This window comes from Larus michahellis, chromosome 7 (genome assembly GCF_964199755.1).
Source record: "Larus michahellis chromosome 7, bLarMic1.1, whole genome shotgun sequence".
Lineage (NCBI taxonomy): Eukaryota > Metazoa > Chordata > Aves > Charadriiformes > Laridae > Larus > Larus michahellis.
The window spans coordinates 58,834,470-58,846,827 of record NC_133902.1 but is presented as its reverse complement, the minus strand read 5'-3'; the positions used below and the strand labels follow the sequence as shown (position 1 = coordinate 58,846,827).

Sequence of the window (12,358 nt, the reverse complement as noted above, 5' to 3'; positions counted from 1 at the left end):
CGTGTTGGCTTGTTGCACAATATTCTGTCAATATGGCACAATATTGCTGTCAATATTCTGATCTGCAATCAAAAATTTTAAACAGAACCGATTAAGTTAATTAAATACAAGAAGTGATGCGTTTGTCTGTGCACGGTTTTCAAAAACAGTCAAAAGCTGGACTTCTAAGGATAACGGGGGTTATTTTTAATTTATGGACTGCTTGTATTATTGTAGTTCCCGGAAGCTATAATCAGATTCTGAGTCCCATTTTGTGAGTAGAAGTCGCTGCTGCCAGGAGTCCAGTGTCACTACAGATGGATCTTGGCCGGTGAAAGCTGAGTGCAGAAATGGAGGGTGGTGTCAGCAGAAGCATGAGAGGTGACGGGTACGTCAGTGAGATGCCTGCGATGGTCCGTGCCTGTACCCAGTAGTCGGGGTGCTCTTGCTCAGTGCAGGGCAGTGATTGAGCTGAGAAAAGTAAACCTTAATCTTGCTTGGTCTTCTGCTCTGACTGAGTGTGGACCCCGGCGTTCCACGTGTACGGTACGTTACAGAATACCAGTTTTCATTGCTTACCTCGGGCTGCTTTTTCTGTCCGTCTTGCTGCTATTTGCAGAACCGTGCCTTGTTTTCAGTGTGATGCTGCAGCTCGGCATCATGTGAGTCACAGTCCTGGGGCTGCATCTTTCAGATAAGCCACTTGCTATTTGGCATAACTTGCAAGAGAAGGGATCATGCGGCTGTGATTGTACCAGTCCATATCATTTGGCGTACAGGCAGTGATTAGCAGCCTGGGGTAGCCTTGCAGTATCAGCTACTTTGGTTAAGACTGCTTTGTTCTGACAGCATTAAATAGGTCAGTGCTCAAACATATACCACTAAAAGCCAGTATGGGAAACTGTGCATCCAGCATAGGTATCTATTTCTATGAAATTTCCTTACAGAGCTACGCTAAATCGTATCCAGAGGACTTGAATAAATATATAGATATGCGCCTGTGCACTTTTGGTTCACCATTTCCCCACACGGATGATTTCTGCGATCCACCTACGTGCGTGATGCTGCTATCTGTCCTGTCAGTGATGTGTGCTGTGCCTTGTTCTCGTCCACCTTTCAGTACCCAGAAAATTAAGGGGGAAATGACATGGTCAGAGAGCACGTGGGTGAGGAACAGTGTCTGCTACTCCCGATGACAGCAGTAGAGGCTTTGTCTCAGGCTTCAGGCATGCCGGGATGTGGTGCGTTCCTCCTCCAGGCTATTATGCCAGGTAGGACTAAAATCTTGGAAAGAAGCCCATTCCTACTGCAGTATATTATTTGTATTTATTATTGTGCCTTTATATTTATTATTTGGAGAGTGTGATTACTTTTCCTTCTTCCTTTCTGCTGCTATTGAAGTGTTGTTGTCTGTAACTAAAAAATGTGATGATCAGCAGCTCTAAAGCATTTTGTATCTTCAGAGTGTTTAGTGGACAATAAATGATAAGCTGTTCCCTTCCACAAGCTTGGTCTGTCTTTGCAACTCCTGCTCTATTTTTTTTCTCCTTTTTTTCTCTAATTGCTTTGAACAATGCAGAGTCTGGTTTGAAGGACAGGCTCTAATTTTAGGACTAGAATATTTGACCATATAAATTCAGTCTCCCGCTGCTAGACTTCTCCTTCAGGTGCTGACCGGAGATGGGGGTTGGAGCAGCAGGCCAGGCAGGAGGTCTCCCATTTCACCCCGGTGGGATGAGCGGGCACGCTTCGCACTCTCGCTTTTGATCAGGGAAGAAACGTTCTTATGCCTCTGTTGGAGATGCATTTGGTTGCTGAAGTTTTAATCTTGCCCCCAAGACGGGGAGAGAGGAGTAACTGGGAGGCACTGGGCAGCACGAGAGGCATCTTTGGTGCCCACCTTGCCCAGTGCAGTGCCTGGCCAGTTCCCTGCTCCATCCTGAGGGAAGCAGAAGGAAGAGCAGCACGTCCAGCTTCCCACCTCGGAAAAGCTGTGCCACTGCCAGTGGCTAACGCTGGTTTTCAGCCTGTTGATGTGAGACTTGTTCCAGCTCAGGACCCAGACGTGTGGGTCTCTGCTGAGACTGCTCTGCCCTTTCCCCGGGGCAGCCGCCTGTCCTGGGAAGGAGTTTGTCTGGTCTGTTCAAATCGTCGCTGTGCGCTAGCTCACATTACGCGAATCCTGTTCCTGACATAGAGGAAATTTGCCCTCCCTGGTGACAGCACCATGCTTATGGCCAAGTTGTGAGTACGTGACAAGAAGAGAGCATATGCTCATCAGTGGTTCATTGCCAGCAGTCTTCTAATGGATGTGTACTCACATCAATATTTAAGAATATCTTCGTTCACATGGAGAGTAAGAACATTGACTTCTATGGTAGATTACATAGAATATGTGTCTCCGTGCTGCAGGATATAAATCAATTTAAGGAAGAAAGTTTGAAAGACATAATGCTGTAGAATGGCTCTTTTGGAACATGTATAGAGATACAGATTTTGGTGCTCTATGGGGATATATAGATGTATATGTCTTCAATTTGTTGCTAGAAATGTGATGACTTAGAAATTATTTGTTACACTGGTTATGTAATAAAATACAGCATACACAGTCCAGTGTGTCACTCCTTTCCCTTATTTAAACACCGAAAGAGTGTCTCTCAGCAGTGGTCAGACGTTGCTGTGTATTCCTCCTCCTGAGCACAGTACTGGGGCCGGATCCTTCTGCAGCTCTGCATTATCCTGATCCTTTTGAAGTTTGCTTTTTTTTTTTTATGAAAGGGGTTTTGTCTAGTTATTTTTCCTAAGACATGTAAAATACGTAAGTTAAAAAGTTAGAGGACAATGCAAACTCCATGCAGCTCTTTACGCTGAACTTTATATGCCGACGTTTCTGGCAGCCGTTGCCAGCCCCGCTGGGGAGCGCAGGGTGGCTGCGTCTCACCTGCGTCGGGCTGGGGAGGGTGGAACGCAGACCTCTCCCTGCTGGGAGCAGACTAACCACCCCACCACAAATCACTCAATGCCGTGTTGAACAGAAGAGGATTCTGCAAGGCTGGAGTCTGGCTTAAGCAAAAGCCATCGTTCACCAGACAGACGTATTAATTTATTAGTAAAAATTCCATTTGCTGGGGAAACAGCTCAATAAGGGACATCTGTTTCCTGTTCAACACTTACCTTGAGTGGGAAGTTAAACCTAGACTTTAGGATTTTGAGATCTTTGTAGGAATTTCCTCCTATAGTGAAAATTTACTTTGCCTTTTGTATGAACACCCAGTCCTACGCACCTCCCTCGGTGCTCCTGGAAGTCTAGGTTCAAGCCCTAGGCTTGCTCGGCTTCTGGGCCATTAGAATAAAATAGAATAGAATAGACTGTTTCAGTTGGAAGGGTTCTATGATGAGTTGAGCGTTCATTTGAGATTTTGGAGAGGGGGATGGATATTTCAGATTCATCATGAGTAAACATTGCCTTTTACCTTACCTTGTCTGTTTTGGAAGATTAAAGCCCTGTTTTTCGGTTGGCTCCACGCAAACAGGAAGCTCAGCTGCGTAGGACGCTGGAGACAGAAGAGAGGAGCCACTGCATACTTCAGATGTTGCCAGGCGTCCTCAATAATGTCCCAGACAGAAAATCTAACAGCGGCCATACCTTATTTCCTGCCTTATAGGCTGTTGTATTCTGCTGCTGCTTGTATGTGCGGTTTTCGTTTCGTATCATTGTACAGCTTTTGGGTTGCCCTGTTGAGTAGCTTTTAATAATGTGACTTTTGGCACTTTTTCCCTCTTGAAGGACAGAACAAAGCTTTATGCGAGTGTCAGCCACGGCAGGGAGGGAAGTACTTACACAATGGTACTGTATTTACAAGGAGGGGTGATTCTGACCAAGCTTTATAATACCTTAATTATACTTCATGTGACCTAGCCCTTGACAGTCTTGAATCTAAGGTTGTCAAACAGGATTTAAATATTGTAAAGATTTCTGGACAGTGCCCACAACTGAGCTCTATTTCACTGTGTCAGTGAAGAGATTATTTGAAAGTGGAAAGAGAGAGGTTTTTCATGGGATTTTTGTCTTTGGCTTCGTGCACCTGATCGGTAAAGCCAGGTTATTTCTCTGCTAAATTCTGCAGATTTTTCGTGCTGGCAACAATATATAAAACCCACTCAAAGAAATTAAGAAATGAATATTTTAGAAGTATTTTATGAATCTGAGTGGGGAGGGGGTTTCTATTTCTTACATATGTTTTCTTAGTGACGTGCATTTAATTTCAGGGCTCAGCAGATTCGTACACAAGCAGACCTTCAGACTCTGATGTCTCTTTGGAAGAAGACAGGGAAGCAATCCGCCAAGAAAGAGAACAACAAGCAGCTATACAACTCGAAAGGGCGAAGGTGTGTTCTTTTCAACTTTAATAATAACTAAGTTACTTGGCGTTTATCTTTTGCCTAGTGTTAGAATTCACACTGTTGGTTTGTAATGATGCTGCTACCTTTTGAAATAGGTTGGCAACTGAGTCAGGTTACCTGCAGACAAGATGTTTGGGGGAATATGGTATAAATATTTTCCTGTTAATAGGGATCTTCTCTAGTGAGCTGAACTCTGCTGGCTTGTGTGAAATTATCAGGTCGGAATTTTGATGTGTTTGGCCAATGACCTCTGCTAGGTTTTTGGTAATTTGATACAGTCCTTGATTCAGAAAAGTTTCCGCTGTTTGTGATGTGTGTTTCTGTTTGTAGTCCAAACCAGTAGCATTTGCTGTTAAGACTAATGTGAGTTACTGTGGAGCTCTGGATGAAGATGTTCCTGTCCCAAGCACTGCCATCTCCTTTGACGCCAAGGACTTCCTACACATTAAAGAGGTAAAATCAAGAAGTAGTAAAAGGGAATGTGAAAGGGAATCTTTTTACATGCCAAGGGATTTGAACAGTCGGGGCTGAGCCATACTGGATTGAAAAGCGAGCCAAGAGCCGAGTGGAGGCAGGAGAGCACAGCACATCCGTCTGATTAATGATGATGGGGCGGTACTTCAGCCTTTTTAGAGTTCCAGCACCCTGGGGTGGTTATCCTGCACTTTTTAAACGCTTGACGTCACCAGCTTGTTGTTGGATTTTCATGTCACAGGAAGGAAATAATACCTTGCTATAATTTAAATCCCCTTCAACGTGGTAGATACAGATTCTTTTCATCAAATGAAATTTGTGATGGATCAGAGATTACATAATAGAAAGGGATTCTATTGACCAAAAAGTGGAGTAGTGCCAGGTTACACCAGGTCTTCATAAAGCACCAGATAGGCTTGTAAGGGAGGAAATAAGACTTAGAATAGTACAGTAAGAAAAGAAAATATTGAAGAGGACAGGTACAAAAATAAGGAAAAAGGAATGGGAACAAATGGTCCCTGAGTATGCCTTTGATAGAGAAAAATACGTTTTATTGCATGTTGAGCATATTTTCTGCAATTCTTTATCTGAAGTGAGCCCTCCAAATTTGCATAGACCCCTGTTGTTTTGTAGATTTGTACACAGGCCTCCAGCTTGCAAAAACATTTTTTCATCTCTGCATTCTGGGTTTATTTTAAGGGTGTTCAGTACTTATTTGTCTCTCTCTTTGAACAAGTGTCCATCATCACTTCAGAGCACTGATCTCCCTTCGACTGAGCACTTTTAGGAGGAAAACACCTGCTTCTGCACCTCTAGAAGCAGAGATTGGTGGTAGAACAGAAGGGTTTGCTTTAGATTTCTCCCTGAGAAGGATACGGGAGAGGCAGTTGATCCCTCGTTCCCTTTTCTCAATTCATTGCAAACGGTTGGAAGTTTGATTTGGATTGTTTTGCATGGGTTTGGGTTTTTTTTGTGTGTGTGTATCTTTTTTTCATGTTTGTGTGGAAGAGTCCTTAAACCCCTGCTGAGGAAGTGGGGCACTGAGTCTGGATCTGGCTATCTCTGCACGCAGAACTGGGGGATTGCCCCTCCTCTTCGTCCACCAGGAATGTGTCCTGTTCTGTCTAGCACCACACCTGAACTCCCCGGACGTCCGCCACTTTCTAAACCTGCTTCCCATCAGGAAAAGGTCCTTTGCTGGCACCCAAAGTGGAATGCAGACAGCTGCATCCATTTCAGCACTCAGACCACTTTCTCACCTACCTTCCTTTTTCCCATCCATACCAGCAGTGTACCCTACCTGACACACTATCTTTCTAGCATACATAGTCCTGTGTAACCGTTCAGGTAACTCTGCATCACCATTAAAACAAGTATTTGATCTTGGCTTCCCTGGGATGTGGCTGCCTTTGTTGTCAGGCCAGTGATTGAATTGAATGTGCTCCTATCATGCTGCCCTGCACATTTTTCCAAAGAAGTGGCCAAGTCCATGTCTTGGCATTCTGTGAGTCTCCTTCCAAGCTGTAAATGACTAGGATCACATCACCACTAAACAATAAGCCATCTGGCTTACTGGTATTTGTCAGCTCTGCTAAGGGTTTAGCATAGTTTCTTTCTTAACTCTGAAACCTTCAGCTTGCCTGAAGCTGTGGCTGTAACTCAGTAGGATTTCAGGAATGGTTCCCCGTGCTGGAATCTGGAGGTGCATGGAGAAAGGCTTTGCAGAATTTGTTTTTCAACTATCTGGCAGGCTTGCTTGGGCTAGAACAAGCATGGTTCCGGATTTTAGAATAGTGCTAAACTAGGTAAGAAGTAAGGTCAGTCTGCTGACAGGATGAAACGCCAGCAGTAACTGATGAGTTGCTATATTGAGAATGTGTCTTGTATGTCTCATCTGTCTCCTACAAGACTATACATTATGTGCTTACTTAAAAGATGAAGTGGCAACAATTACTGACGATGCAGGAGAAATCATGGGCATGGCAACCAATGGGAACGAACTGTAGTCCTCCCACATGCTGAACACGAGGAATAACATATGGGAGGTAATGACCTAATGCAAATAGCCTCGCGTTCCCTGCTGCATTGTTATTGTTCGTATTGTTCAGATATTCTCAGCGTAACGCTGGCTCTGATCTCATGTCTAGAGGCATCACTTAGAGGTCCATGACCTGTTAATGGAAGAAAGACTCCCATGTTCAAGCCCTACATTTAGAACCAAAATAGCGTGGGTAATGCTCATGGGATTCAGGCTTGACAGTGGTTTAAATCCATTGATTGATTTCAGTGATTTACAACAGCAGAATGCTAAATCCTGAAGTATTTGTCTGTTTTAGAGAATGTAAGTAGTTCTGTTGACTTTAGCAGAAGCAACGTATTTAAAATTAAGCTTTGCTTACTGACATTGTCCAAATCAGAATCATAACAGCATGAAGAATAGACACTTAAAAAGTTGAAATGATAAAGTAATGGAACCTCTTGCATAAATAACAGCTATATAAAGAGGACAGGCTTTCAGGATGATGGTGTAAGGATTGCATTTCCCGTAGCTGTGTATGTTCGTATTTGTGTGTATGTATGGGTTAATAAATAGGGTAGTTTATTTTTCAAAGGCATTGAGGCTCTGTATGTTTCAGAGACTTCAGTCAGGCACTCTTGTACCCTCGACAGCTAGGGCATCGTATTTCTGTGCTTCTGCAAGAACTCAAGTGCTCGAGAATACGGAGCCAAGAGAACTGATCGTTTTTAAGAGGAGATTTCTGTGATAACTTTTTCCTCAAGGCACGCAGACAGAATTGGTTTTACTCGTGCTGGTTTTAATGACTTGAAGGTCTGTTGTGAAAAGTAACGTTTCATTTGAACACTGAAGTACCTAATGAAGCACAGCAGAGTATAAGGTTTTCAGATGTTTCTCTTCAAAAGCTCCGCTCTGCAGGCAGCCAGCTACAACAAATCCTTTTCCACTATGATTTCCGCTATGATACCGCTTTTCATCTCTCCATCATTAAAGTTAGGCCTGGCTGTCAGTAATGCAGAAAAAATGTATGTTAATGATAAAAATAAATTTTATATGTTCAGGTACATATTAAAGTTTCTTCCTGAAGGTGAATTTTTCTTCATCTGTCATAAATTTGGAAGTGTATGCCTCCAAATAGGCATGCTACTTCTAGACAGCAGCACAATGAAAACTTCAGTTGTAGAGCAGTGTCACAACTTTGGTTAGAGCTCTACCATAGCGTTAACCAGAAACAGGTTCAGTTTATTGCTGGAGCTGGTAAGTTTTCTATGTTGTCTTGGGGAAGTTGGTCTGTCTGTATTTTGGTTTCTAGAATGGTGTTTGTAGACCTTTTCCAGCACATAAGGTTTCTGCAAAGGGACAACATGTTAATGACATCCGTACAAGTACCTGGAAAGGAAGAAGGAAAAATGATCGTGGTGGGTGGTGACCTTTGGTGTTGGCTTTTGCAAGGAACCAAAAATGATGAGTTTGATGGTGATCTGAAGGTGTTATTTTTATGTTTTACGTGGCCTCTCTGAGGTATTCTGGTGGCCTTGGTTCACCTGAAATTGGTTTGGCTCATTAAATGACCATCACACCAAGCACCTTAGTTGGGGACATCAGAGTCACAGCGGGATGTGTTGGGGCAGGTAAGAGATAACCCAGTACTGCCACAGATAGCGCCGCTTTCCACTCTCTGGCTACAAAGAAGACCTCAACCTTCCAAATATTGCCTAGCACCTTTTAACTTCACTTAAATTCTGACGGATTGTCCAGCATTCACATGTCAGCGTGAGTCTGGTTTTGTTGACCAGTATGGAGTTCAGGATTGCGGGTAACAAAATAAGGGAGTTTTGGCCACGGAGCGCTTTGAACTGAAGCCAGTAACCTTTCTGTGTTCCAGAAATATAATAATGACTGGTGGATAGGAAGGCTGGTTAAGGAGGGCTGCGAGATTGGCTTTATTCCAAGCCCGCTTAGACTGGAGAATATCCGCATTCAACAGGAGCAGAAGCGAGGACGTTTCCATGGAGGGTAAGAATGCTGTAACCTTTTAAAATAATTTAAAATCATTTCTGACACCGGACCATATTTTCAAAGGTCACTTGATTCTTTTTTATTGCAGTGCGTTTGGAGGAGTGTTTGATTTGGGATTTCAAATGAAAATACATATTTGCAGAGAACAGACGTGTTAGATATTGACGATGAGAAACAAGAAAAAAATGTGTATTGATGTTAGGAAAGATCAGTAACACGGTGTGAGTGGTAATGACAGAAATTTCGGAAAGGCTAGAGAGTTTCACGTCCCCATGGGTTTAAGTCAACTTGGTGCTCAAAGGCTGCCAGATTTTTTTCCCAACTGTTTATATTCTTAAGGTTGTGGGGTTTTCTTTTTTTTTTCTTTCTCTCTCTCCATTTTGCGCAAAACCAGACTTTTTGAACTTTGAGATGAGCTTTGTCATTCGACTTTCTTTATTCTTCATCTTCCAGCCTGACCATTCTGTGTCTTTGCGCTGCTGGAGATTGCAAGTCCTTGGAAAAATATAAACTTGGTCACTGGTCTAGGAAGTTAAACTGATTTCTTGTAGTCTCAGTTCAGACACTGAAGACACTCTTCTGTTCACTGAATACACAAAATACTTTTCTCTTTTTAAAAAAATTACTATTAACGTATTATTCCCACTAATTGAAAACAAAATGTAAATGTTCACCCAGATAACAAGGAGAACAAAACCTTTAGTACTGCAGAGGAGAGAGATGTGAGCCAATTGAATCTGGACCTAATAGATAGCAGTAAGAGGAGCATAATTTAGCCGGTATAGCACTGTCAGGGAATTGGCATACTAATATACTGAATCAAGGTCAGGAATCATTTCAAGTGTAAACCATCTGGGGAAATGTTTTTAGAATGATTGAACAGCATTAACTGTGCTTTTTCCAAATTGCTTTTGTAATTTTTGCAATAGCTTCAGAGGAAGCCAGTGTATCTCAATGTACAGAAAGAAGATTATCTAATTCAGAGAGATGGACACTGACAGAGTACGTAGGATACTGTTTCAGATACAGCATATTAGAAGAATTCTCTGCTTATGTCAATGGGTACAACTCCACTGAATCCACCAGTTCTTGCAAAGGTTTTGTCTAATCTCACCTATGGAGAATATCAGGAATAAAATCAAGTATGAAAGAGACAGGGGAAACATTGTAACGGATATCTATTAAGATTTTAAGTAGCCTGCACTAACACTTCTGGGTTTCTATGATAAAATTGAAAGTAATGTATAATGATACCATAGTTTATTTTTGAGCATCTTGGTTTAGATATAGCTTTATGGTGTCTGTACCTTAAGATTTCTTTAAAACCTGTGACTAGCTGTCATACTAAGGCTCCATGCGAGGAAGAATTCTAGTTTTGTCTGAGTAAGGCAGTGAAAAATCATCTATTAAAGAGGGTTTCTACAGCCTAGTATACGTTCACAAAGGATTTCCCAAGCCCAGGAGTAAACAATCCCTGCTCTGGAGAGCATATGGCAAGAAAGCAAGGGCAAAATACTGGTTGGGACTAGTGTCCTCTTGCTGCTCCGTCAGGATGTAATGAAAAATACTAAATACTGTGCTAAAGACGTGGGTTGTACCCTGGGACTGTGTCACGGCAGTAAGCGGGTTCCTTCAACAGTCCTTTCTGCCCTGGGCTCTCTTCCCTCCTCCCAGCTCCTCCTCAGCTGCTTGTGCAACGAGCTGAACTGGAGAGTTCGTTCACCTGAGCATCTTCCCCCTCCCCAGACCAGTTTCCCGTTCCAGTCTCCTGCTGGTTTGTGCTGGGTGCATCCCGCAGGGAGAGGAGGGCAGGGCACAGGGGCAGAACTGGAAGCAGGGAGGTACAGCGAGTGGAAAAAGGAGCTACTTAAACTACTGCTGCTACACACCAACAGCTATTTAAACCACCAGTTAAGACCCCAAACCTCCCAAGAGATGTGTCTGGTGAGTCACCTGTGCTGGTGGAGAGACCCAGCACGACAGCGGAGTGCGGGGTGGGAGTCTCCTGCCGAGCTGGGCTCTGCGCTGAGTTTAGCAGATGTCCGTGCCCAGAGCAGACGACAGAAAAGCTGTGCTTAGTCTGTGCTGGAACCTGCTCTCCCCTTGTAGCCTGTAGCCAGGTCTGCTGGACGTGGAGGTCTACTAAATTACAGAGACTTTGATTTCCCCATGTCCCTGCCTGGGACCTCTCGCTTCAGAGGAAGCTTTTTTGCAGTATGAATGTGGGTGAAGACTCTCTTTTACCATATGATTTCTCTTGGGGCCACTTCTCAACGCTGCTGCCTGAAACCTCACACATTTGCATCTCTGGGCACTTGGTGTTAATGGGGCTCTTTCTGATACCACAGGAAATCGAGTGGAAATTCTTCTTCAAGTCTTGGAGAAATGGTTTCTGGCACGTTTCGAGCCACACCCACTTCCACAGGTAAGACAGAATTTTATTTAAGGAAACTCTTGCTATTTTAATACTTCTGTTTTTAAAAACCATACATAAAAAATGCCGATTCCCCCCACGCCCCGCCCTTTGCTGACTTATTAAGAGGTTTTACAAAACACTTGCATGCGGAGGTGGAGAAAGACGTCTATTTCTAGACATGCGGTAGTTGCTAAGGGACTGGGAAAAAAATCTTGGGAAAAGTAGCAGCTGCCCCAAAACAGAATAAATGACCAATTTAAACAGGGCTGACCAAAAGGGACGTGAACTGAGAGAAACTGAAAGTGCCTTGACAAAGGGATTTTTGTTTTGCAAGCCTTGTGGTTGTTATACATGGTGTGTGTTTTTTAACCAAATTCTCATTTGGTCTTTTAGCAAAACAGAAACAAAAAGTGGTAAGTAGTACTTTCACTTTCATTTTACTTTGTTTTATTCTAACACATAATTCCCAGGATTTTCGTATGGATCTTCTTTGGTTAATGATCTGAAGGGTTGTTTTCTTCTTCTAGACAGAACACATTCCCCCGTATGATGTAGTGCCATCCATGAGACCCGTGGTCTTGGTGGGTCCATCACTGAAAGGCTATGAGGTATGTGTTCCAGGCGTTTGCAATGAGCTAGCATCTTCTTATCTGTAATCTTCCGTAGTACATTCAGTGTGTGTGGTCCAGGGCAACTGTTTCATGGTAATTAAGTGATCTAAGCTTAAATAATTGTCAAAAATGTTGTATAAGAACTAAGAGCATAGTCAGCACTTTGCAGCGTTTGGGTGAGGTGAATTTTTTTCTGCCTTGCAACGGTGTCTGTGGTGTCTCAGCCGAAGGGTAGGTAGCATAATTCACTGGTGCTCTCCTTCTAGTTTTACTGCTTTGAACGCAGTGCGCATCCATTGTTTTCAGTCATTAATATCGGTTATTCTTGATTAAATCAAATAAGAAAAAGAGAATTTGTGCGTGCTACGAGAAAAAGTTGGAGCAGTCAAATTAACTAGTTGGGCTTCTGTACACAAGTGAAATTGTAGTCAAACTAGC

At 43.0% G+C, this 12,358-nt stretch overlaps 1 protein-coding gene across 7 annotated transcripts in view; it reads left to right on the top strand.

Annotated features, from left to right (window-relative positions):
* Positions 1-12,358, top strand: part of CACNB4 (calcium voltage-gated channel auxiliary subunit beta 4) — a 100,630-nt gene that overhangs the window by 66,035 nt on the left and 22,237 nt on the right. For all 7 annotated transcript variants that reach the window (XR_012588476.1, XR_012588478.1, XR_012588477.1 and 4 more), the window contains 6 exons: positions 4,249-4,368; positions 4,714-4,836; positions 8,760-8,890; positions 11,242-11,318; positions 11,703-11,722; positions 11,837-11,917. Coding sequence is in view for 4 of the 7 variants with exons in the window: in XM_074595846.1 (XP_074451947.1) it covers positions 4,249-4,368; positions 4,714-4,836; positions 8,760-8,890; positions 11,242-11,318; positions 11,703-11,722; positions 11,837-11,917 (552 nt within the window). In the remaining 3 variants the exon portion in view is untranslated. The remainder of the gene's footprint in view (positions 1-4,248; positions 4,369-4,713; positions 4,837-8,759; positions 8,891-11,241; positions 11,319-11,702; positions 11,723-11,836; positions 11,918-12,358) is intronic.